Source organism: Hyperolius riggenbachi, chromosome 9 (genome assembly GCF_040937935.1).
Source record: "Hyperolius riggenbachi isolate aHypRig1 chromosome 9, aHypRig1.pri, whole genome shotgun sequence".
In the NCBI taxonomy this organism is placed as follows: Eukaryota; Metazoa; Chordata; class Amphibia; order Anura; family Hyperoliidae; genus Hyperolius; species Hyperolius riggenbachi.
The window spans coordinates 245100551-245128523 of record NC_090654.1 but is presented as its reverse complement, the minus strand read 5'-3'; the positions used below and the strand labels follow the sequence as shown (position 1 = coordinate 245128523).

At 44.6% G+C, this 27973-nt stretch overlaps 1 protein-coding gene across 7 annotated transcripts in view; it reads right to left on the bottom strand.

The window, feature by feature from the left end:
* The window catches only part of SYNE2 (spectrin repeat containing nuclear envelope protein 2), a 573116-nt gene that overhangs the window by 222483 nt on the left and 322660 nt on the right, over positions 1 to 27973 (bottom strand). For all 7 annotated transcript variants that reach the window (XM_068254236.1, XM_068254237.1, XM_068254238.1 and 4 more), the window contains 4 exons: positions 22648 to 22830; positions 19444 to 19623; positions 3092 to 3168; positions 357 to 513 (listed from right to left, as the gene is read on the bottom strand). In XM_068254236.1, the coding sequence (XP_068110337.1) occupies positions 357 to 513; positions 3092 to 3168; positions 19444 to 19623; positions 22648 to 22830 (597 nt within the window). The remainder of the gene's footprint in view (positions 1 to 356; positions 514 to 3091; positions 3169 to 19443; positions 19624 to 22647; positions 22831 to 27973) is intronic.

Sequence of the window (27973 nt, the reverse complement as noted above, 5' to 3'; positions counted from 1 at the left end):
TGAAACACATGGAGCAGGGGCTGCACATGGAATGGGAGGGGCTGCTGCACACAGATGATACACATGGAGGAGAGGCTGCACATAAAATGGGAGGGGCTGCTGCAAATGGATGATACACATGGAAGAGGGGGCTGCACATGGAATGGGAGGGGCTGCTGCACATGGATGATACACATGGAATGGGAGGGGCTGCTGTACATGAAATGGGAGCCACAACATACTTGGCCTAGCAGAAGAAGTATACATTCGGCATTGCTTAGTTGCATATATCATCAGACAGAAATGTATTAGAATTGGCTCAGATGTACCATAGGATCTGGAAAGCTTATACATGAAGTAGACTTTAGGGTACTCACTTCTGACTCCTTAGTGGGTTTGGCAGCACCCGCCTTACTCCTGTGTGACAGTTCCTTCTGCAGATACTGCCATTTACTCCAGGTGATGTCCTCAGACATACAGGCTTTGCCCCGAGGCCTGGACTGGCCCACGACCACCTCTCCAGCAGCAGCATTCCTGAAAAACAAGGGAAATCCCAGCTTGTATTATTTCCTCAAATATATTAAATACGCCCAATGGGCTTTGGTGAGACTCAGAGTGCTCAATATTAGGCCTCATACACACACAACACGAGCTGCCGTGCACATATCAGCAGTGCGTATGGTGTGTGACCTGCAAGAACGTCAGAAATGTATAGACCGTACTCCTGACGGTCAGGCTGCATGTGCTGCGCAGCAGAGCCATGCGCTATCGCACTGCTGCACGCATTTTCGGCAAAGCGAAAAGTCGGCAAAAATGGCACTACAGCTTTGTAGTGTAGCCCCCTCCCAGGTTTCTTACTTTCCTATTATAGTAGTGAATGTTAGTGTTTCTTGCTATAAACCCCACAATGATAGTGCTCCCCTATAACAGTACTCTTTATTACACTACCCTCGTTATACTGTCTCCTTAATCTATTGCTTTTATTAATCAGCTCATTATTCGGATATCCAATTTAGTGCTTCATTATATAGTACCTCCTATTGTAGTGTGCTCTGTTATACTCCACCCTCACTCCCACCACAACGAGTAAAGAGGACACAGAGTCAAGAGCAAGAGTTGAAACTTTCTCAGTCCACCACTGTCACTGGGGGGGAAAATGCCAGGGAACCCCTGCAAAGAACCATGGTTGAGAAAGATTGCTCTAATACAAGCAGGTGTCTCCCAAAGTCCCTATTTTAGTCCTGTTTTGAGCGGGCTGAGAAATAAAGAAAGCAAGATAATAACCCCTGCTTTGGCAGGATGCGATGCTATGCTAATAGAAGAAAAAAGGTTTTAAAATATATTGAAGTGAAAAAAACAAAAAAAAAATCTGTCATACTACCCCTACCCCTTGGAACTCCCCACCATACTCAATTAGGACATCTCAAACCCTGGGAGGTGTTTAGACAGAAAGATCACTGGTTCAGTCTGCCATTTATTGACATCAAGTTTTTCCTCTGTAGCACAATTATCACTGTTCTGAGACACACTTAAAGGGGAATTGAAGTAAGAGATATACGGAGGCTGCCATATTTATTTCCTTTTAATCAATACCAGTTGCCTGGCAGCCCTGCTGGTCTATTTCTCTGCAGTAGTATCTGAATAACACCAGAAACAAGCATGCAGCTAGTCTTGTCAGATCTGACTTTAAAGGGACTCCGAGCAGTGCAGAAACTATGGAAAGATGCACATCATTTCAAAGCTCTCTTTCTCCTCTTTCCAATGATATATAAACCGCCACCCTACGCCTTTTAGTTTTCGCTATTTTCGCGATTGAATTTGCCGCGGCCACGATTTCGATCGCGAAAATAGAGAAAACTAAAAGGCGTAGGGCAACGATTTAGGTGTCGTCAGAAAGAGGAGAGAGAGAGCTTTAAAATGATATCTATCAAGCCATAGTTATATTGTATTACACAGGGCGACTTTTTGTCAAAGTCAGCAGCTGCATTCAGCAGAATGGAGCTGCCGACACTGGGGAAAGTGTCGGCCTGTGTAATACAATATAACTATGGCTTGATGGATATCATTTTAAAGCTCTCTTTCTCCTCTTTCTGACGACACCTAAATCGTTGCCCTACGCCTTTTAGTTTTCTCTATTTTCGCGATCAAAATCGCGGCCGCGGCAATTTCAATCGCGAAAATAGCGAAAACTAAAAGACGTAGGGCGGTGGTTTATATATCATTGGAAAGAGGAGAAAGAGAGCTTTAAAATGATATGCATCTTTCCATAGTTTTTGCACTGCTCAGGGTCCCTTTAAAGGGACTCCGAGCAGTGCAGAAACTATGGAAAGATGCATATCATTTTAAAGCTCTCTTTCTCCTCTTTCCAATGATTTATAAACCACCGCCCTGCGCCTTTTAGTTTTCGCTATTTTCGTGATAGAAATTGCCACGGCCGCGACTTCGATCACGAAAATAGAGAAATCTAAAAGGCGTAGGGTGACGATTTAGGTGGCGTCAGAAAGAGAGTTTTAAAATTATATCCATCTTTCCATAGTTATATTGAATTACACAGGGCGAGTTTTTCTCAAAGTCAGCAGCTCCATTCAGCAGAATGCAGCTGCTGACTTTAGGAAAAAGTCACCCTGTGTAATACAATGTAACTATGGAAAGATGGATATCATTTTAAAGCTCTCTTTCTCCTCTTTCTGGTGACACCTAAATCGTCGCCCTACGCCTTTTGGTTTTCTCTATTTTCGTGATTTCGCTGGTTTATATATCATTGGAAAGAGGAGAAAGAGAGCTTTAAAATGATATGCATCTTTCCATAGTTTCTGCACTGCTCGGAGTCCCTTTAAAGTCTGAGACACCTGATCTGATACATGCTTGTTCAGGGGCTATGGCTAATACGGTAGTATTAGAGGCAGAGGATCAGCAGGGCTGCCAGGCAACGGGTATTGCTTAAAAGGAAATAAACATGGCAGACTCCATATACCTCTCTCTTCAGTTCCCTTTAAACGCTTTGAATTCCCTTGGCAATATGGCACTTTACAAATGTTGTATTTTCACATTGAATGCCAGGTTGTCCATTTGTAGTACTAATGTTCTGGGAAAAGTAGCTCTGCTTAAATACCTGTTCTGTGATGGAGTGAAGATCTCTTGATTTGTTAGCAGCTTCTCGGTGGGATATTTTTTATCTGTAATATTATCCTAGAGAGACAGAAAGTGATTTTTCATTAGGTTGACAGGGTTCAGTCTAGTGTTACATCAATCTCTTATTTACCAACACTATAGCGAAAGCCAACAGAAAATCAGATTATTACACTTTTATTTGTATTGGGGTACTAGCAAGGATTATTACCATTTAGTATTTATATAGTGCTGGCATCTTCCACAGCGCTGTATAGAGCATATATAATCTTGTCACTAAGATGTCCCTTAGAGGGGCTCACAATGTAATCCAGGCATTATTATTATTATTTATTGTATTTATAAAGTGCCAACATATTACGCAGCGCTGCACAACAGATAAATGGGGTAACATACAAGGTAGGACATACAAGGAGCTCACAACAAATCAAGATCGTGCAAATGATTGGATAAGGGCCCATTCACAATATGGCGATTATAGGGCGAATCCCTCGACTCGCCGAAGCGCTTTTATAGCACTTGCGCAATTATAACCCTATGGCAGTAATCGGATTGCCGCCGATCTCGGGCGTTTTGCGATGAACAGCAAACGAAAAACTCATTACCTGCAGCATTTTGCCGCGATTCTCGAGCGATCATAGCACAGCGCTGATTGTGATCGTCAGAAATCATGGGCGTATACAGTGATTTTACCGCACTAATCGCGGTAAAAATCATCCGCACAAAAATGTAGCTGAGCACTACCGTTTTACAGATTTCAAGTGTGAATGGGCCCTAACAGTAGTTCAGTGTCAAACTTTGGTCAAAATAGAGACTGTTCTCGTCCACAAGAGGGGCGATTGTCAGCAAGCTGGAAACACTAGGGAGGAGGGCCCTGCCAGAGACTTACAATCAAAAGTGTGGGGGAGAGACTTACATTCAATAGGTGCGTCTGTTTAGAGGGTGCTCAGCAGAACGTATTACGGTGCTGATGTGGGGGAGGGGGGGGGGTACGCAAGCATGAAAAATTGAGTCTAAAGGGGTCGCTTGAAGGTATTAAACGTGGGGACGAGTTTGATGGCCGGTGGGAGAGAGTTCCAGAGAGTGGGGGCAGCCCTAGGGAAGTCCTGCAATAGTGCATGGGAGTGAGATATGCGTGGTATGAACAGGCGCAGGTCGTTGGAGGATCGGAGGGGGTGGTCCGGTATGTTTCTGTGGACAAGACCGGAGATGTAGATCGGGCAGGTCCTCTGCACCGCTTTGTAGGTCTGTAGATATTTGGTCTGTATTGATTGTGGCATGTTCAAAGTCCAGCCAGGGGGCCAAATGAAGTCCTTCAAGCCTCAATCTATGATGGCCCCTGAAGCTATCTACAGTTGTTAATTCCACGCAGTCCACAGCAGAGTTGCAGCATGCAGGGGCCACCTTGTATCGCCACTCTGCCTCCCCCTTTGTCTGCCTGTAGGTTATCAGTCACCACTATAGCAGTAGCAGCCACTGATTAGCAGCTGTCACTATGCCTGCAGCAGTAACAGGCACCGATTAGCAGCTGCCACTGTGCCAGCAGCAGATACAGCCACTGATTAGCAGTCGGCACTGTGCCAGCAGCACTATGCCTGCATACTGAAAGGGACATGCTAACTGCACGCAGTATATGGGTTATTTCCCATGGAAATATTTTGACAAAATGTCACAGGCATAGTGTACCTAACGGCAACCAGCAAAATGTTGTTTAATTACGCTAATTTGGCCGCCTAGCACTCTAAAGAATGGCGGTATGGCCCTTGGCCTAGAAAGTTTTGACACTTCTGATTTAATCCCTACCGTGGTCATACAGTATGTCCATTGCAGTCTAGGGCAAATTTAGGGGGAAGCCAATTAACCACCCTGGCGTTCTATTAAGATCGCCAGGGCAGCTGCGGGAGGGTTTTTTTTTAATAAAAAAAAAAACGATTTCATGCAGCCAACTGAAAGTTGGCTGCATGAAAGCCCACTAGAGGGCGCTCCTAATCCATATTTCTGATCGCCTCCGGCGATCCGCAGTAACAAGGAAGGCCGCAATGAGCGGCCTTCCTTGTTTCGTTTTGCTCGTCGCCATGGCGACGAGCGGAGTGACGTCATGGACGTCAGCCGCCTCCGATCCAGCCCTCAGCGCTGGCCGGAACTGTTTGTTCCGGCTGCGCAGGGCTCGGGCGGCTGGGGGGACCCTCTTTCGCCGCTGCATGCGGCGAATCGCCGCGCTGCAGCGGCGATCGGGCAGCACACGCGGCTGGCAAAGTGCCGGCTGCGTGTGCTGCTTTTTACAGCGAGCAAATCGGCCCAGCAGGGCCTGAGCGGCAGCCACCGGCGGTGATGGACGAGCTGAGCTCGTCCATACCGCTAAGGTGGTTAACTTATCACTATGTTTTTGGGATGTGGGAGGAAATTGGAGTCCCTGGAGGAAACCCACGCAGACACGGGGAGAACATATGAACTTCATGTCAATAGTACCTGGCTGGGATTCAAACCAGGGACCTAGCTCTGCTACAAAAATATTACAAGCCCTACAAATCAGACATAAGATCAAGTCTATATATCTGAAATCCTATCACATATTTTTGACAGTACAGTTTCTGATAAGCAATCAGGACACATTTAAAAAATAAGATAAAAACACAACTAAAGTGAGAGGGATAGTGGTTAGCACTCTTGCCTTGCAGCGCTGGGTCCCGGTTCGAATCCCAGCCAGGGCACTATCTGCACAGAGTTTGTATGTTCTCCCCATGTCTGTGTGAGTTTCCTCTGGGCACTCAAGTTTCCTCACACATCCCAAAAACATAAAGATAAGTTAATTGGCTACATACATACATAGACATATGACTTTGAGAGCCCCTCTGAGGAACAGTTAAGTGACGATATGCAGAGCCGGGACAAGGTCCTCCAGCACCCAAGGCTGAGACACCAAAGTGCGCCCCTCCATCCCTGCCACCCGAGCCATCAAACACTGATTGCTATTAGACAAAGAGGCGCCACAGGGCCCACAACCTCCCCAACACCTTAATATTTAGTTATCTGGCTTGCAGTCACTGCCATGTATCCCCTTTTCTTATTTCTTTCTGCTTCAAACACAATTAGGAATGACAGCTGAATGAATTCTGCGCCCCCTTCTACACTGCGCCCTGAGGCTGGAGCCTGTCCAGCCTATGCCTCGGCCCTGCCTCTGAGGACAGTCAGTGACATGACTATGTACTCTGCACAGTGCTGCAGAAGATGACAGTACTATATAAATACTTAAAGGACAACTGTAGCAAGAGGTATATAGAGGCTGCCATATTTATTCCCTTTTAAAAAATACTAGTTGCCTGGCAGCCCTGCTGATCTATTTGGATGCAGTAGTGTCTGAATAACACCAGAAACAAGCATACAGCTAATCTTGTCAGTTCTTACATTAACCACTTAAGGACCAGCCGAATTTCTAATGATCGGTGCTGCGTGGGCTCTACAGCCCGCAGCACCGATCAGGATTACACCAGGGCGATCAGACTTCCCCCCCTTTTTTCCCCACTAGGGGGATGTCCTCCTGGGGGGGTCTGATCGCCTCCGGCCATTAGTGAGTTGCGGGGGGGCTCCTCAAAGCCCCCCTCCGCAGCGTTTTCCGAGCTCCCTCCTTCCCCTTACCTCCCTCTCCCTCATTGAGCTGCGCAGGACGGATATCCGTCCTGTGCATTGTAGGATAGGCTTCAGCCCGTATGATGTATGTTTACATTACGTGTGCGAGCCGCGATCGGCAGCTCGCACACTGTTCACGGAGGCACCCTCCGTGAACTGGCATGGAAAGGCCTCCATGCTATACCACTAACGGCCAGGCGCCAGCCATCGGCGTCAGCTGGTCATTAAGTGGTTAATGTCAGAAACACTTAATCTGCTGCATGCTTGGTCAGGGTCTATGGCTAAAAGTATTAGAGGCAGAGGATCAGCAGGGCTGCCAGGCAACTGGTATTGCATGAAAGGGAAAAAAATATGGCAGCCTCCTTACAGTTGTCATTTAATAATAACATGGTAGGTCATTAGACTGTGACTATAGTAGGATTAGAGCGTGAGCTCCTCTGAGGACAGGAAGGTAGGAAGGGACATGGAATTATAGGCAAGGATGGGCTTTCAAGTACAGAATTACTCTAATTTGGAATGTTAATATAGGTTAACTAATGCATTTGTGCCTGCGGGATGGGGTTAACTTACCCAGAAGTTCAGGGATCCTATGCGTGTCACCGCTGTATTACACGTCCGATAGGACACGTACCATCACTCACTACCGCACGTCCACGTCCTCCTTCTGGCGTGCCATAGGCTGCATATTACAGCGGTGACATGTGTAACTTGTCCAGTGCACGCCTATCCATCCTAACCTGCTTAGTGCACTTATCCCCAACCTAACCTGCTTGGTGCACTTCTCCCCAACCTAACCTGCGTGGGGCACTTCTCCCCAACCTAACCTGCGTGGGGCACTTCTCCCCAACCTAACCTGCGTGGGGCCCTTCTCCCCAACCTAACCTGCGTGGTGCACTTCTCCCCAACCTAACCTGCGTGGTGCACTTCTCCCCAACCCAACCTAACCTGAGCGGTGCACTTCTCCCCAACCTAACCTGCTTAGTGCATTTCTCCCCAATCTAACCTGCGTGGTGCACTTCTCCTCAACCTAACCTGCTTAGTGCACTTCTCCCCAACCTAACCTGCTCAGTGCACTTCTCCCCAACCTAACCTGCTTAGTGCATTTCTCCCCAATCTAACCTGCGTGGTGCACTTCTCCTCAACCTAACCTGCGTGGTGCACTTCTCCCCAACCTAACCTGCTTAGTGCACTTCTCCCCAACCTAACCTGCGTGGTGCCCTTCTCCCCATGCTTACTTGTTTAGTGCACTCCTCTTCAGCCTAATTCCCAAAGCTACAAAAATGTGCTAAATGTAAACAAATCTGATCAAGATTGTAAGGTGTATGGTCAGCTTGACCTCCATTAGGAGGCATAAATCTGCTAGTTGCAGTCAGGCTATATCCAACACTTCCTTACAGCAGGGGTATTTACTATAACAGCTGTAGTACATGTAGTATAGTACAACATCACATAGAACAGTAGTACACTATCATAATATATTCTAGTGTAATAAAGCACAGAGCAGTATCATATTGTACATCATAGTATATTATCATATATAATAATATAGTATAGAGTGTTATACAGCCTATGCAGTATCTGATTATATATTATAGTACAGTCTAGTATAGAGTATACTATAAGCTAGTGCACTATCATATTGTATATTGTAGTACAGTACAATATATAGTAATACAACATAGTGCAGTATCATTGTTTTTATAGTACAGTATTGCATAGTAAACAAGTCTACTATACCTCTGTCGCCTAGTTGGGCTAATAGCTGTCTGCTGGCTCGCTGGCTCTGCTCAGGACAGCTTAGCCGGAATTCAGCACTCTGCAGCTTTAACAGTTTATTACTCGACCATACAACTTAGCAGCCAAATTAATATTGCCTCCTTTTCTTCCCACCAACAGAGCTTGCAGTTGGTATCTGATTGCTGCTGCGATATTAATTTAAAAAAAATAATTTTAGGCCTAGAACCCACTGAAAAACGCAAACGCAAAACGCAACCGCTAGCGTTTTGTCTGAGCGGTTTGCAAGCGGATTCATGCGCGTTTTGGGTTGTGTTTTGCAACATTGTATTTTTTTCCCCAGCGGGTGCCTAGCGTTTTGCGTTTTTATCCTGATTGGTCCTGTGAATTATTTTTCATTTTGTTACAGTGTGCTGAACCGCAAAACGCTAGCAAAACCGCTCAGTTTAGGTTTTGCTGAGCGTTTCCGCTAGCGGTTCAATACTTTACATTGAAGCGCTAACGCTCCCAAAATGCTGCATGTCCTGCGTTTGCGTTTCTGAGAAACGCAAACGCTCCTGTGGAAGTTGCCCCATCCATTAACATTAGCCCAGCGTTTTGGCAAACTGCTAGCGTATCGCAGTGCTGCCAAAAGCGCTCCTGTGGGTTCCAGCCCTTATTGTTTATTTTTATTTTCTCCCTCCCTTCCTCTGAGATCCAACCACTACAATATAATTTGAGTAAGATAATGTAGATCCATGAGTAAGATAATGTAGATCCAATCACTACACGCTCCAGTCGTGGCTGGCTGGCTGATCACGGATCCCTGCTCAGTTTACGAGCAGGGAACACGTGCGCATGCGCGCGTGCGTTCCCTGCTAATCTCCGCCCTCCAGGACTTGACACGAATAGGCGTTCAGCGGTCCTGGGGGAGCCACTTTGTGGCGTTAGGCGGTCGCACAGGAGTTAATGAAAACCTACTGTGTATAGCTAAATTTTGACTACAGTCATCCAGTGAGTAATTGTGCAAAGTTTAGAAAGCTTGGCATTTCAAATGTGATAACGGCAGCAGTGTAGGTTTTCTCATTGAAGTCAATGACTAAAACCTGATTGGCTGTTTTATTGGCCCACCTTTTTTTCCCCAATCTATTAGCCCCAGTCACCCAGTGACCAACACTTTAAAGTTTGGGAAGCCAGGCGTTCAAAGTGTAAAAATGGCCGCAGTTTTCCTTTCTCAACTGAAAAGCAATGAGTGAAATTTGATTGGTTAGTGGCTCCGCCCACTTGCTAACACTGAAACAAAGTCACCCAATAACCAACTGTGTTAACTTTGGGGTTCTTGGCATCAGTAATGTAAAAATGGGAGCAGTTTGAATCTCTCCATTGAAAACAATAGGTGAAATGTGATTGGGTGTTGTTGGTCCTACACACAGTTTCAATATTTTACACACCCCCCTCCCCTTTCCCTGTGACATTGTGATTAACTATACAAAGTATTCGGACTCTGACATTAATACTTTCGTGAATGGCAGCATTTTTGAATTATCCCACTGAGTAGAAATTCAAAGCTATGAGAGAGTGACAGCAGTTGGAAAATTTCAACTGTCACTTTCACCTGCCATAAGGCAGTTTAGCTGCTGATGATGTCAGGTGGATGAGATGGTCCAGAGGGTAAATGCCACTGCCTGCTAACTGCAAGGTTAGCGGTTCAAGTACCACCCATGACATGGGGAGGCAGGCATACTCTCTGAGCCAAGGACACCACAGCATTTTTGTTTTTATGTCACTGTAGTTTTTAGACAAAGTATAGCACAGACTATTTTACACTACAGGGTAAATGGCCCTTGTGCTGCATTGGCATTTACATTTTTTTTAAAATGAATGCAGCAATGGTTTTAACCATTTCAGCCCGCTGGGATTTTTCACCTTATGCATCAGAGCAATTTTCACCTCCCATTCATTCGCTAATAACTTTATCACTACTTATCACAATTTATTGATCTATATCTTGTTTTTTCCGCCACTAATTAGGCTTTGTTTGGGTGGTACATTTTGCTAAGAATTATTTTTTTATAAATGCATTTTAGCAGGATTAATAAGAAAACATTTATTATTTCTCAGTTTTCGGCCATTATAGCTTTTAAATAATCCACGCTACCATAATTAAAACCTTTGTATTTTATTTGCCCGTTTGTCTCGGTTATTATACCATTTAAATGTTGTCCCTATCACAATGTATGGCGCCAATATTTTATTTGGAAATAAAGGTGTATTGTTTCCGTTTTGAGACCATCATTATTTACAAGCTTAGAATTAAAAAAAAAAGTTCGTAGTATACCCCCTTCAAATGCATATTTTAAAAGTTCAGACCCTTAGTTTTATGTCTTTTTTTTTTTTATTGTCTTTTTTTTCCCCCATTAAAAATTTTATTTGCGTAATATTTTGGTGTGGGAAATACAGTTAGTTTTTAATGTTATATAATGCATGCGTTATGCAAAGGACCACTATGAATCCAGCCTAACTCAGTGTTAATACCAGCATCTGTGCAAATAAAAAAAAAAGTACCTGTTAGACCTACCGGTAATGGATATTTCTAGGAGTCCTCCAGGACGGCCCCCACATTGAGAGTACACCGGCTCCCCTCTGCAGGAAACACAGACTGAATAAACATTCTTAATTAGAACCACCCCACCCTCCATAAATAGGTGCACCACCCATCATGCCTCACTTTTCCCAGAGAACAAACCATCATGTGTGTACACCCCTTATATATTAATATATTGCTTCCCCTTTTGTGAATAGTAGGGCAAGGTATCCTGGGGGCCGTCCTGGAGGACTCCTAGAAATACCCATTACCGGTAGGTCTAACAGGTACTTTCTCTTTTCGTCCTCCAGTACTGCCCCCACATTGAGAGACCACAGAGAACTAGTCTTACTCTTAGGGCGGGGTGACACTTTCAGGATTTTTCTTACAACATAATTCAAAACGTCAATCCTGTAGTGTCTTCTTAAATTGTGAAAGAAGTTGTGGTCCGCAACAAGATCTCTCCACAAAGTCGAAATTTATTTAGGACGTATCCTCAAGCAGGTAAAAGTACATAGGCTTAAATTACTCTGGTGGAATTTGTTATAACATCATTCGGTAGTTTTCTACCTGCTGGGGTGTAGACATGCTGTATGGTTTGTCTAAACCGCCTTGCCACTGAGCTTTAAGGTGTATGTAAAGGCCATATCTTTGCCCTGCAAAGAATGAGGAGGTTGTTTGATCCACACCAGCCTTTAGAACTCTAAGTACCCTAAAGCTGCTCGTCTCACATAACATTTTGTGAATTATTAAGCTACTCTTAGAGTTCAGTCTTTGGCCTCAATTCACTAAGCTTATCTCCTGTCTTTAATAACTCTTCTAGAGTTGTTACCATGGTGATAAAGCATGTAGTATTCAGGAAACATTTTACCTCAGGCAAACCTAAAGTTAACTCTTCTGTCTTTAAGTTAACTCTCCAATCCTTAAAATAACTCCAGAGTTAAAGACAGGCATGTGAAAATAACTACATAGTAGGTAAATTAACTACAGAGAGGGTAAATTAACTACAGAGGAGGTAAAATAACTACAGAGGAGGTAACTTAAGGAATGAAGAGATAAGATTACTCTCTCACTGTGTGGAGGTAAATTTTCTCTTGCCTTATTATCTCCAGCATGATCTTAGTGAATTGAGGCCTATGCAGAAGAATGGTGCACAATTCCCTATTGTACTCTTGTAGAAATGTTGGCCAAACCAAGGCCAGATAGATCAAGTCTGAAAATGGTAATGGTGTACTGTATACACCCAGTTGGCAGCAAGCCAATAGATGAGCCTAACATTGGTAATGGCCTATTAGATGGGCCTGATATTGGTAATAGCCCATTGGATGAGCCAGCCTGCGACTGTAATGACTCATTGTTTACACTGCTTTCCAGCAAACAATTCTATAACCTATGCCAGATTTGAGTTTGGCCCCGTTCCGTGGAACACAGATGAAATTTTACAGACGCAACCTGATACGGCAAATTCTATTGCAATAGTAAGTCTATGCAATATTCAGAGCACGATCAATGTGAAGCATTACAACGGATTACAGTAGCTCGATGTGCATGATCACCTTACGTGTGAGTCAGAAGCAGTACAGCAACTTTTCGTTGGCTGGGTGCTTTACTGTATGCAAGGCAAAGGTTGCATAATGTGCAGTGTAACTTTAGTTTCATTGTATTCCTGTAACCCAGGAACACATTCCTGTAACCCTGTGAACCTAGCCATTCCTTGAGCAAGGATCCCATAACCACTCACAAGGATTTGTTAGCTTGATTGATTAGTTTCTGATTCAGATTTCATGCCACACCCCCTTGCCACTGAGCGGATCCTTGATAGGTGAAATATTATTAGCACTATTAACAGCCAAACGTGTCCTACAAGCTAGTACCATACAGACTCTGTTACCCAACGTGAGGATTGTGTTAACTAGCTGCTCAGAACTGACATAAAGCCATTTTAATGATCACATAATGGGTTAGCTTGGAAAACTCTGGCTCCAAAGAATGAAGTAACTGAGCATATGTACAGTACCATCACTTCTACCAGCCTCAAAGGAATACTATCGATTCACTTGGGTATCGACAGCACTCCTTTAAGCTCTGAACTGACGGACTGGATTGATCCGCTCCGGGACAATGCCAGCTAAGCTTTGAGGCATTATACCTATCCTGGTATGGATATCTGGATATTACCAGGTAATCTCGGCGATTTGAGTAGGGCTAGTATTTCTGAATTAAATATTCCAGACAGTGGCCTGGATCACTATCAGGTTGAACTGAATGTCTGCAGAATGTCCGTGAGATTGTAAACTCCTGCCAATCACTAGAGCAAAGGCGCAGACCTTTCGCTAAAAACAAAATATGTAAGGCGGGTCAGCTGGTTAGCATAACAGTAACTATTCATGTAGTTTATGACAGTCTTGCAGCAATACCTGGCCTCTTTGCATTCATGTAAAAGGTAAGGACCCCTTCACACTTCATCCATTGTGTTGCCGAGTAATTCTGCATGTCAAGATCACTGGCCACACAATTCTATGAGCCTGTTCACACGTCAGTTGTTGTAATGGATCATATAATTCTAACTTGCTGCATGCAGGCTTTGTATTACATCCACATCAATTCATGCAATATGTAAAGGGCAGAGTGATTCCAGCCAAAAACAATCAATACTCAGTAGTGGCATAGCTAGGGATTACGGGGCCCCATAGCAAAACTATCAAGGGGCCCTCAGATGTAGGCATTCTTAAGCAATGCCACCTGCCCCTTCCCTATGGATATGAGGTAAATGGGCACTTTGCATTATCATGTAATCAACACTGTACCTAGTTCATGGGCCCTGAGATAACATCTTGGGGTGGAGAAGCACCCCCAAAAGTTAATGGTGAATACATTAAGTACTATCTGGGCCCCCAATGCTCCAGGCCCCCATAGCAGCTGCTATGAGTATTGCTACATCCCTAATGTTCAGAGGAAGTAGCACCTGGCTGCAGGAAGAAGTTTTTGGGGCCACTCTTTTACAGTTACCATGGACGGAGGGTACCTTGGCACACTCCGCCACCACCGGTTGGTGTAGTAATCATGAGGATAGGAACCCACAAGAGCGTTTAGAGAACGCTTTAAATCGCTAACGACTACTCTGAACACTTTACCAATGTAAATTTAATGGGATAGGTTCCATTTAGAGGGATTGTGATTTGGCAAATAGTAATCGCGGGACATGTAGCGTTGTGGAAGCGTGTCCTTTCCAAATGCATTATATAGGAGCAGGAAAATAGCTTCCGAAAGCGCTACCCCCAATCGTTAGTGATTGCAACAGTGATTTGCGCTTTATAGTCGGTCCCAGTCCTTAAAGACAATGTGACATGACACACTGCTTGCAGTGCAAAGTGATTTGGGAACCATCTAAATAATGCAAGACCTACATTGCATTCCTGTGGTAAGAAAATACCTTTTTTTTTTTTTTTTTTTTTTTTAAACCCATTGCACCCATTATATGCAGTGTGACCTTTTCCAATAGTTTTCAAATGGCAGCAAAACAGAGCAAAAGTACATGACATGCACTAGCCTCAGTTAGCATAAGCTAAAACCAACTAGGCTGTTTTCTATCCCACAAAAGGATAGTTGGCTGCCTTTAATATGCCACCCTTCCAGGTGACCATCCAAAAGGTGCACAGCTGCTTGCAGTGCAAAGTAGTTTGGCCAGTCCATCCATTTATCCATAAGCAATGTAACTCCCAGACAATAGACTTCAGTGTTACAAGGCCAACCAAAAACAAATATACGGAATATCTGCATCAGGTAAGCCAGTTTGTAACGCCGCTTAGCGCATTATGCCAAAGCAACATTCACAGTGTGACGGTGGCTGCGCTTTGAGAAGGGTGTGCAGCACTGTCTGCAGTGAGTTATTGCGCACCATGCGCATCACTAGTTAAGTACGCTGTTCATTGACCGTACACCACCTGCGAACAACCTGCAGTGCTATTTTCCGCTGTAACAGGGAACAGCACGCTCACTGAGAGCCTAGCCTCAGAGTATTATTCAAAGTTACCTTTTAATAATTCAGTCTATATAGGAAGAAAAAAAAACAACGTTTTGTAAGAAATAATACCTTTTAATGGCTAACTAATAGAGTTAAATGATGCAAGCTTTCTGGGATCTAGTCCCCTTCTTCAGGCATATTTCCAGATGTAAGCTGAAGTAAAACACTGATGCAGATAAATGGTAAACACGAAGATGACAGTTGTGTTGGTTACTGTTTATCCGTTAGGTGTCAGGTGATCAGCAGGCTGGAGCCAGTGAGTTAGTGCAACCATACATGAAATCCAGCAGGTTTCTGAAGATCATGAAGCCAAATCAATCATGTTACATAAGGTGTCATGAATCCTGTTCCACAATTTAAACCTTCTGTTAATGTCTTGAACATTTTCATACATTTGTACTCAGAAACTTTTCTTGATTGATCATTTTTGAAGTTACCCTTAAGAACAAGTACTTTTAGATCTTGCATGCTGTGTCCTGGTTCACAGAAGTGTTGGCCCACTGGTGTGTCCATTTTACCCTCATTAATTTTAAAGCGGTGATGGTTCATTCTTGTGCGCAGTTTTTGTCCTATTTCTCCTATATAGATTCCTCTTGAGGGGCATTTCATGCAGCGTATCATGTATACAACATTGGATGACTCGCAGGAAAATTGGTCTTGTATTTGATGATATTTCTGTGAGTTTGGTATTTGTATTTGGCTTGTGCACAAGATATAAGGGCAGGTCTCACACCTTGCGTTATTGCAGGGTAATGTGCCTGGAGTATCTGGTGTAGATAATGCACTTCTGATAATCATTTGTCTCAAATTGGGAGGTTGTCTGAAAGCAAGCAGTGGTAAATCAGGAAAAACATCCTTCAGGCGTTTGTCTTTATGGAGTATTGGTTGTAGGGCTTTTGATATCTTCCTCAGTGTCTTTAATTTTGGGTTGTAGGTTACCACAATTGGGATTCTGTTGTTTTCAGTCTTTGGGGTGTACTTCAACAGTTCCTCTCTTGATTTTAAAGTTGCTCTGTGTATTTGATCATCAACGATTTGTGGATGATATCCCTGATCTATGAATATTTTACGTAGTGACATAAGTTGTCTGTCTCTGTCCTCTGAATTAGAACATATTCGGTTATACCTCAGAGCCTGGCTGTAAACAATAGATTTTTTGGTGTGTTCCGGGTGGAAACTCTTCCATTTTAGGTAAATATGCCGGTCAGTTGGTTTACGGTATATGGATGTTTGTAAAATTCTATCTTGTATATAAATTGTAGTATCCAGGAAACTGACATGGGAGGTTGAAAAGCTGAGCGTTAACTTGATGTTCTTGTGGTACTCTGAGAAGTTTTTGTGGAATCTGATTAATTCTTCCTGTGATGCTGTCCAGATTAATAGGATATATTTCAGTCTGAAATCAGCTCTGGGTCACAAACAGCTCGTCAGACAGCCAAGTTCAGCTTAAGGTCCGTACACACGCCGGACTTTAGGCAACGACGGGTCCGTCGTTGCCTCCCGCTGGGTGGGTGTGCCAGCGACAGTCCGGCGTGTGTACGCTCTGTCGTCAGACTGATACGGCTGTTTCTGAGCGATCCGCCGGGCGGATCGCTCAGAAACAGCCGTATCAGTCTGACGACAGAGCGTACACACGCCGGACTGTCGCTGGCACGCCCACCCAGCGGGAGGCAACGACGGACCCGTCGTTGCCTAAAGTCCGGCGTGTGTACGGACCTTTATTATTCACACTTTCTATAAGTAACTAGGTAACTCACATGTTAGGACTTAATTACCACACACCTGCACATCAGACTAGTTAGCCTCAATCAGCATAAGCCTGATTAGTGGAGTAACTGAGCATATGAATTCCATGGCAAGTATCTATCAACCTATCTGATTATTATTATCTGACCAATAGGTTTTTATATTATAACCAGATGGATCAGCTTCCCTCCAGGAATGCAGTACTTTTATTTCAGACACCTGCGTTCTATTCTTTGAGAGGGTGCAGGCCTTAGGGCCCGTTTCCACTAGTGCGGTGCGAATCACCGGGATTCCACCGCTGACGAAATCGCATGCGGATGCGATTCCGCGTGCGTTTTTTGCCGCGATTTCGCATGCGATTTCGCATAGGCAGGGTATATGCGAATTTAACCATGTCACTGCCTGGTTCAATTTGCATTAGTTTTCGTGCGAATTCGCACGCGAAATCGCGGCAAAAAACGCATGTGCGTTCTCCCTATTAAATACATAGCCTGCGAATCGCCTGCATTCCTCACGCAGGCGAATTCTGCAGGCCCTACCGTGCAGAAAAATCCTGCACAGAAAAACGCACCAAAAAACTGACAAGTGGAAACAGTCTCATCCACTTGTATTGGTTATGCGAATCCGCATGCAGACAACGCATGCGGATTCACTCTAGTGGAAACGGGCCCTTATGCATAAATTTAAAACAAATCAGCTGAAAACAAACGGATGTCTTAACAGATTAGCTTTTCCAAAGCAATGCATTGAGAAACAATTTCAGTTTAGTATGCATATGACGTGAACTGAACAATAGGAACTAATGAGCATTACAATTAAAAGTAAAACATTTTATAAAGGTAAGCAGCCAAAACCCTTGCACCTATGCAGCAAGCTGCAAGGTTAACAGGGAGTGTGAAGAAAATGCATATAAAAACACCTAGAATTCATCTGCTTCACATATGGTATCTGACTTCTTGCAATCTGTACAGAATACACATAACGTAATAAGTGGAAACAGTTATATCAAACCTGTCCTGGCGCTGTAGAAACCGCATTAGGCGTAGACTGGCCAGACAGTCCTTTCCATAGGTTCAGATGGAGGTATGGTCTAATGCTTCATCCTCACTCTGAACAATCTTTCTCCTTAAGGAACTGCTTTAAACAGATTCCTGTCTGCCGGCCCCAACCCTTCTGCAGCTAGCTTCCAGTTCTGGTCATCTTAACTGTTGTCTAAGCTGCAAACCCTCAGCGAGGCTGCTTTGTCCAGGGCTGGTACCTCCTCAAAAGCGGCCTAGCCGCTATATGGAGTGGCAGACTGAGAAAGTTCTGGCTCTTCCTGGTACGCGGTATCAGTAGTGGCGCGGAAACATGACATACTTTGCCCGTACCTTCCAACTACCGGACACCCTCCATCGCCGCGCGCATGAGAATGCCTGCCAGTGGAGACTCCAGCAGAGCCACTGCCCCACTCAAACCTCAAAACCACCGGAAAGGTGAGCCTCTTTCTTCCCCGGTGTGTTTGCCAGCCGCAACACCATGCTGGCCAGCACACTGACGCTTCTCATGCCCAGTGAAGTAGCCTGGAAGACTTAGGTATCCTAACGACTGCAGCACCGGATCACCTACTTCCCTGTATCAGCCTGTGTACCTGAGAACAGGAAACACAGTGAAAAGTGAGGCATGATGGGTGGTGCACCTATTTATGGAGGGTGGGGTGGTTCTAATTAAGAATGTTTATTCAGTCTGTGTTTCCTGCAGAGGGGAGCCGATGTACTCTCAATGTGGAGGCCGTACTGGAGGACGAAAAGAGAAAAATATTTACTGAGCCCCAGCAGGTCCTCACACTTTAAATTGGAATTTGCATATCGGGTTCTCTCACAGTACCCCATATGAGCTCTCTCTGGTGGAAATTAACCTCTTGAGGACCACAGGTTTACATCCCCCTAGTGACCAGGCAATTTTTTTTTACAATTCAGCCAGAGACGTAGCTACGGTTTTCAGCGCCCGAGGACAAAGACAGATTTTGCGCCCTCTACTGGTCAGTCCTGTGCCGCGCAAAAAAAATGTCAATGGCCATATATCAGAATGTGGGTGTGGTTTTAGGTGGAGCTATGACTATGGCAGGGATTAGATTGCAAGCTCCTCTATGGACAGCCAGTGACATGAATATGTACTCTGTAAAGTTCTGCAGAAGATATCAGTGCTATATAAATACATAATATTAATACTATGGTAGGATATTAAACTATGACTATGGTAGGGATAAGAATGTGAGCTCCTCTGAGCAGAGCCGGGACAAGGTCCTCCAGCACCCAAGGCTGAGACACCAAAGTGCGCCTCTCCATCCCTGCCACCCGAGCAATCAAACACTGATTGCTATTAGACAAAGAGGCGCCACAGGGCCCACAACCTCCCCAACACCTTAATATTTAGTTATCTGGCTTGCAGTCACTGCCATGTATCCCCTTTTCTTATTTCTTTCTGCTTCAAACACAATTAGCAATGACAGCTGAATGAATTCTGCACCCCCTTCTACACTGCGCCGAGGCTGGAGCCTCTCCAGCCTATGCCTCGGCCCGGCCCTGACGATATACTCTGTACAGCTCTGTGGAAGATGTCAGCACTATATAAATACTAATCAATAATGATTGTTTTTTACCTGCTCAGTGGTGGGCTTGGCCTGTAGCCCTGCTTGCACAGTCTCCAGGCTGACTTTCAGGTCCTTCAGTTTGAAAGATAACGCCTCCGCCTCATCCAGCACAGACCGGTGCCCTTGTTTCTTGTAGTCAGCATCTTCCAGTAAGGAGTTTATCTTCTTTTCAGTTTCTTGTAAAGTTTTCTGAAAAAGATCACCAACAATTTACGTTTTTTGTTTGAAACAGTCCAGGAATTTAAATTGCGTTCCAAATAATTATGCAAATTGTATGAAAGTATTATAAAGATGAAATATTTTGTTTTTCAATTATACTCATGGGTGGTATGGTGCCTTTTGATCACTGAAATCAATCTCAGGCACCTGTGATAATTAGCTTACCAGGTCAGCCCAATTAACCAGCCGGGCAGTATGGACGAGCTCAGCTCGTCCATCACCGCCAGAGGCTGCCGCTCAGGCCCTGCTGGGCCGATTTTCATCAAATAAAAAGCAGCACACGCAGCCGGCACTTTGCCAGCCGCGTGTGCTGCCTGATCGCCGGTGAAAGAGGGTCCCCCCAGCCGCCTGAGCCCAGCGTAGCCGGAACAAAAAATTCCGGCCCCAGCGCTAAGGGCTGGATCGGAGGCGGCTGACGTCAGGACGTCGGCTGACGTCCATGACGTCACTCCGCTCGTCGCAATGGCGACGAGGTAAGCGAAACACGGAAGGCCGCTCATTGCGGCCTTCCGTGTTACTTCTGGCCGCCGGAGGCAATCAGAAGAACGCATCCGGAGCGCCCTCTAGTGGGCTTTTATGCAGCCAACTTTCAGTTGGCTGCATGAAATAGTTTTTTTTTTTATTAAAGAAAAACCCTCCCGCAGCCGCCCTGGCGATCTTAATAGAACGCCAGGGTGGTTAAGCCACATCGGATGACTATGCCCCCTTTAAGACTAGAGCGGTCCATGCCCTTTTAAGAAATGTGATTGACAAGACAAATAACATTTATATCGCGCTTTTCTCCTGGCGGACTCAAAGCGCCAGAGCTGCAGCCACTAGGACACGCTCTATAGGCAGTAGCAGTGTTAGGGAGTCTCCTTCTGAATAGGTGCTGGCTTATTGAACAGGCAGAGCCGAGATTCGAACCCTGGTCTCCTGTGTCAGAGGCAGAGCCCTTAACCATTACACTATCCAGCCACTGGTAATTGGCTTACAGCAATCACGGGGTCAGAAGCCAATGAAATTGGCTCCTGTCCAATAGTCAGTGTGATAGAAGAGCAAGCGTGCGCAGCATCGTGAACAGCATGGCGAGATTGAAATCTACGTCCTGGCAGGAATAAGAAGCCACAAGCAGGACTTGGATTTCAAATCACCGCTGTCTGGTGGTGGCAAGAAGGATGTTCCACATTATGAAGCTGACCAGTTTTTCAAGCAATATGGGAAAGATAAAGGATCTCTGCTGCCGAAAAGCAGCAAGAAATAGTTGAATGCCTTGGATAAGGTATGAAAACCTGACATATTTCATGAAAACTTAAGCAAGCGTGATCATCGTACTGTTAAAGGATCTGTGGCTGACTCAGAGCACAAACGCACACAGGGTTCGTGCAAATGAAGACATAAGGAGGAAGGTTTCTGCCAGTCAAATGAGATTAAGGCCAAAAACCTACTAGGAGCAATTTGTAAGCGCTAGTGATTTGAAAAAGCTCTTGCTAAAGGTGGCCACTAACTGTCCAATTTCTAGCGAAAAATCGCTCGAGCGATCAGAAATTCTGATTGGACGATTGGACCAATCTTTGCTTCCTATCTATCAAGACCACCAAGAAAATCAAAATTCGGGCGACATTGGGCGCCATTTTTTCACTCATTCATAATCGATTGTGTCCACCAATGGAGATTATTTACAACCAATTCGATCAGAATTTCTGATCGCTCGAACGATTTTTCGCTAGAAATTGGACCGTTAGTGGCCAGCTTTATGCAATGCTATGGGGGATTTTTATAAAATCACATCACTCAAGTGGTATCACACCCATAGCATTACATTAGCAAGAGTTTTCAAATGGTAAATCACTCAGAAAATCGCTCCTAGTGGGTTTCTGGCCTTAGAGTGCAGCTGCTAAAATGCCATTACAAAGCAGCAAACAGGTATATGAAGCTGCAGGTGCATGGGTATACTGCATGACCCTATTGGCGCATGGACATCAGGGTCAAGCATGAGTGCCACTGGAGGCATGCAGTATTGGGGAACCACTGATGTGGACTTACAGAGCCAACAAGGAAGAAGGTAGAGCTGTATAGCGGGAGGCAGCTGCAGGGTACCGCAATAATCAGAAGGTGCAGGAGGAGAAGAGGAATGCATGGAGAAGCAGGACCGGAGCGAGAGGGAGAGGAGCGCAGCGGCAGGATCAGGCGAGAGCTCAAGTGTAGCTTAGCTGGGAAGGGCAGCTACCGATCGAGCAAACTGGCCATACATCTTGCAGCATGTCCAATCAATACATGCGACCAATTTTGGCCCAAAATTGGTAGCATCACTAATTGGGCATGCTCTTGGCGGTACTGATTTTCATCCGATTCCATAATAATCTACTAAGTCGGACGGTCAATAGGTCACCAAGTCAACAGATGTATGGCCTCTTATAGAGTTCCAGTTGGAGAAGGCTGACACTCATTTTGCTCCTGGGATTACATGGCTTCCTGGTCTCACAGGAAATGGTTAGAAGTAGGCAGGGCTGGGCCGAGGCATAGGCTGGAGAGGCTCCAGCCTCAGGGCGCAGTGTAGGAGGGGGCGCACAATTCATTCAGCTGTCATTCCTTATTGTGTTTGAAGCAGAAAGAAATAAGAAAAGGGGATACATAGCAGTGACTGCAAGCCACATAACTAGATATTAAGGTGTTGGGGAGGTTTTGGGCCCTGTGGCACCTCTTAGTCTAATAGCAATCAGTGTGTGACGGCTGGGGTGGCAGAAATGGAGGGGCGCACTTTGGTGTCTCAGCCTTGGGTGCTGGAGGACCTTGTCCCGCCTCTGGAAGTAGGATAGAAACTTAGCTTTACAGAGGCAGCAGTGTCGGTTTACATACACGGTGAATGCCGACTGGCTCACTTTAGAGTAACCTTGTCACCTGATGCGTATTCTAATGTAACAAGTCTGTATGTGTACCTGGCGTAACAGATGAACTTGCCAGCACTGAGCTGCAGCTCACTATGTGAACTATGACTGCTTCTCCTCATCTTACCTGAAACTCCAAGAGCTGCTGTTCGAGGCTCTGTAGCATATCAGGCTCCTGCTTGCTGTCTGCTAAGGACAGGTTCACCTTTTCCAGCCAGAGCTCCACCTCTGTAACCGTCCCCTGACAATCATTCAGGATCATCTCAGGCTTCCCGCCAGCCAAAGTCCTGTCTACATCTTCCAGCTGTTCCTGAAAGAAAGCCCACAACAGGTGCATGTGAGAGACCGCGGGGAACCCGGATAGAGAGAGCAAATACAAACTGCAGGAGAGACAGCAAAACACACATACATATGGCGGCCCCGGAGCTGCAGCCTATTCCCATGTGCAGAGCCGAGGAAAATAGAACACCCCATGTGATCTAATGTCAACAGGTCCCTGGCAGCCAAGCTGCATTTGCTCAAGTATTTTTTTTTTTCAGCATGCAGAGAGCTAACTCAGCACGGTTTATTAACTAATTCACAGACACTCATACTTAAAGAGACTCCGTAACAAAAATTGCATCCTGTTTTTTATCATCCTACAAGTTCCAAAAGCTATTCTAATGTGTTCTGGCTTACTGCAGCACGTTCTACTATCACCATCTCTGTAATAAATCAATGTATCTTTCCCCTGTCAGACTTGTCGGCCTGTGCCTGGAAGGCTGCCAAGTTCTTCAGTGTTGTGGTTCTGCTATGAACTCCCCCTTCCAGGCCCCTCTATGCACACTGCCTGTGTATAATTTAGATTAGGGCAGCTTCTCTCTTCTCTCTCATCTTTTACAAGCTGGATAAATCGTCCTCTGAGCTGGCTGGGCTTTCACATACTGAAGAATTACAGACAAGGGCAAAGCTGTTTGCAGGAGAAAAAACGAGCATGAGAACTGCAGGGGGAAAGAAACACACAAATGATCTCTTGAGATTCAAAAGGAAGAGTGTATACAGCCTGCTTGTGTATGAATGTATTTTCTATGTGTGGACATACTGTACATCAACCTACTTCCTGTTTTGGTGGCCATTTTGTTTGTTTATAAACAAACTTTTTAAAACTGTTTTTAACCACTTTTAATGCGGCGAGAAGCAGCTAAATTGTGACAGAGGGTAATAGGAGATGTCCCCTTACGCACTGGTATGTTTACTTTTGTGCGATTTTAACAATACAGATTCTCTTTAACCTATTTCAGGGAGGGCCATTCAGATTTTAGCTTTTGGTAGTTTCCAGTTACCAGCAAAGCAGGACTCTAAACTGAGCTAGTGCTGACAAGTTCAGTTTGTAAAGCCGGTGACCCCTATCCTGTATACATGAAAAAACACCCCGGGAGATTTGGGCGCAGGGCAAAGCCAAAAAAAGGCTCACCTTGCTCTTGCAAAAGTCCCGGAGGCATTAATTACCATTTCCCCCTCAAGGCTGCCATGGACTGAGAGAAAAGACGTAATTCAGCTGCCAGCAATAGAGATGTAGCAAACATCACATTTTGGGTTTGCGAACTTCGAACGCAAATTTCTGCAAAAGTTCAGGAACCAGCTGTTGGCAGTGGGCTCCATAGACTCATATGGCAGGTGAACGGCCGCCGACTTTAACGGTTAATAGCAAAGCCCCTTACATTCTAAAAATACCCCCAAAAATTGACAAAAAGACCTTATAGTTTGAGAAAATCGATTTTAAAAGTTTCATTGCAAAAAAGTATACATTTAAATGCGGTAAGTGACAATTAATGTAGCAAACCTAACGGTAGTGTAAATGTGCATATAGCAAAAGAAAGAGCAATGAATTTCATGACGGGGTTTCCAGGGGGTCCGTACGCAGCGCATACGGACCCCCTGGAAACCACTCCGGAGTTGCATCGCTTTGGCCAGGGATCACTATACAGCCGTAATATGGCTGTATAAATATCCCTGGCAACTTTATCTATTTTTGGAAACTTTTTTTTTTTAATGTGCAGTGTGTGGAAAAAAAGGGGTACCCCCTCCCGAGCCTCTTTAACCCCTAGTCCCCCATGCAGGCTCTTTCTTCTTGTACCCACTGTCCCCCTTCACATACCCTGCAAATTTGGGGTTTCTAGCATGTAAAGGGGCTTTGCTATTAACCAGTAAAGTCGGCGGCTATTGACTTCAATGTAAAAAATGCGAACACCGACGAACTGTTCGGACCATCTCTAGTCAGCAATACGCTGTTTTTATAGTAATTCGGGCTTCATCTTTTGACGGCGCCATAGTATACGTACTATGAAAAGTTACAAACTGAATTGACATTTAATAAAAACACTGAACCAAACAAAATAATTTTTTTTTTCTTAACTCGAACCCAGCGGATCGATTCTTAAAAATAAAATCTCACTGGAAACGTGATTAGAAATGCCTAACTTATGAAATTCTGATCTCGCCTTCCAAACTTACTACACAGCTTTCCATTGGTAAACAGTCATTCCCTCTAGTCATGTGATCTGGGTGACAGGATAGGTGGGCATCAGTCCTCAAATAGCCTAGAACCGTTTTCTCTGCGAGAGATAAAACCTCTTGCATAGGAAGTGGTTTAATTGTTGCCTATAGCAACCAGCCATGCTTTCTGTTTTCAGTTGGAAAACACCACTATTGAAATAGCGGCTGCAAGCAGGATACTAAAGATGCCACAGGCCTCCGAGTACATTTGAAATCGGCGCCGGTAGACTTGGGCGCAGGATACAGCGGTATATGGCTGATCCTGCTTCTGCACAAGTCCGGGCCGATTTAATTACTATTCCCCCTCCAGGCCGCCATGGATAGTGGGGGAATGAAATAATTCGGCTTCCAGCGATTGCTGGAGGCCGAATTATTATGTTTTTAAGCAACCTCGGCTCCGTCTTCTGACGGAGCCGACGTTACTCACTGAGCGCTGCAATAGGAGTGATTCCTATTGAAATCTGTGGAGGCGCCGGCTGCGCCCAAATCTAGCAGCGCTGAAAAGCACTGCTCCGCAGGCCTCCTGACTCCTCAAGATTCACTGAAAACATGAATTAGAAAATCTAAAGTCCACACACTAGGAACTATCAATGAGATGCAAATATTTCAGCGTTCATACAGAATTATGTAAATTTTGTATGCATATATATGCAGCTTGAAAATGGACCACTAATGCTACATACACACTTGAAAAATTAATGAAAGATCACAGACCAATTTTACCACCTTCCATGTAGTATGAGAGCCATACTCTACACAGTGTATCCTATTGAGCTGAACTCCCCATCAGATAAAAAATCTTTGCAAGATGCTGCACACAAAGATGCTGTACAGACACAAAAGATCAGTATCTGAAAAACATCTGTTCCTGCCAAAGATCCGTTCCTGCAAAATGCATTCATAGTCTATGATATCTGCAGATCATCATACACACCTTGTTCAACAGACATTCATCTGCATATCTGACAATCATCTGGAGATCTGAAGATCCATCCTGGTGGATCGGATCTGCAGTTGAATGTCTGTTAAACAAGGTGTGTATGAGATCTGCAGATATCATAGACTATGAATGCATTTTGCAGGAACTGATCTTTTGCAGAAACAGATCTTTTGCAGATACTGATCTTTTGAATGTCTACAGCATCTTTGTGTGCAGCATCTTGCAAAGATTTCTGTCTGATGGGGAGTTCAGCTCCATAGAATAGACTGTAGGTATGGCTCTCATACTACATGGAAGGGGGTAAAATTGGTCTGTGATCTTTCATTTTCCAAAGACTATGGTTTGATGTGTGTATGTGCCTTTAGTATTGCTGTGCGACTTTTTTGGGGCATTGCGTTGTATTCTGTGTTGCGACTTTAACGTTGCATAAAAACGCAACGTCCTACTGTGAAAGAGGCCTTAGGGATTGCTTTTAAACATAACCAATTTCCCTAAACACTCTGAATGGGACAGATTCCACTGGAGTCATTGTGATCTGGCAAATCACAATCACAGTAAAGGCAGCACTTTGGGAACGTTTGCGCTCCAATGTAAGGTAATGAAGTGCTGGCAAATTGCTAATGAATCGCTACACAGCAGTTTGTGTGTGATTTAGAATTACTACAAACTGTAAAAAAATATATATATATAATAATAATAATAATAATAATAATAATAATAATAATACAACCAATCAGAATTAAAATCGTTAATCGCAATCACAATCGCTGGCAAAAAGCTGAAACATTTTAAAATCACAACCAAAATTGCCGTAAAACGCTCATGAAGTCGCTTACAAAACGCTAATTAAAAAAAAAACAGCGATTGCCCTTTGTGACTTGTAGCGGGTTCCAGGCCTAACACACAGCCTAGTCTAGTTTAGGGGACTCGGCAAGAAACCTCTTCGTTCACAGTTCTCCAATCACAGCACCCTCTACAGCACAAAGCATTGTGATTGGCCATATTGTCTGGGCGTAATTTACTACCACCTATCTGAATCCTAGTAGTTCGATAGGCTGCTGTCTACCCAATCACTTTAGCAGAATTTGTCCATGAGGTTTCCTGCTGGGTCACCTGATCTAGAGTAGTGCCAAAAAGTTGGCAAATCGCAGATATATAATAAAATAAATAGCACAGCGACTCCCAGTCTCAGGATCATACTTACAATGAGCGTCCGTCAGGCCACAACAGGATGACAAACAAACTAGCTAGACTGGATTGCAACAGCTGTAACGGCCGACGCAAAGAAGGAAGCTAAGAACGTTGCAATAATGTCCTCTGTGTCTCAGCTCAGTTCCTGCTATGACACCATGTATGCTGTAATCTATACTCACTTATCACTTCTCTGCACTGCATTATCATGTACCTGCCTGAACCACGGAGAAGAAGAAGGAGCGCTGACAGAAAGAGTACACTTTACTCTGCTCAGCTGTGACAGGAAAGGCCTGCAGCAGTACACGGAGTAGGGAGACTGGTATTATAACAGCCTAATAATAATTAACCACAGCGCACTGCAGAAATAACCACCACACCTCAGGCACAGCCCTGCTCTGGATACCTGCCCAGCACAGATGACATTATCATTACTTTCTATGTGCTGGTGCACACCAGAGCGGTTCATGAGCATTTTTAAAAACGATACGGTTTGAAAACCGCTTGGGTAATGTATTTCAATGGGCTGGTGCACACCAGAGCGATTTCTTTTTTCCACAAACGCAAACTCGGGGCTGCAGCATTTTTTAGATTTGAGGCGTTTCTGCCTCAATGTAAGGTACAGGAAAGTGGAAAACCACTCTGAAAAACGCTAGATCAGAGCGGATTTCCAGGTGTTTTTGTTACAGTAGCTGTTCAGTAACAGCTTTACTGTGACAATATATGACATCTGCTACCCAAATCCCTCCAAAAACTGCTAGGCATGTGTAGAAAATCTCTCGAAGGG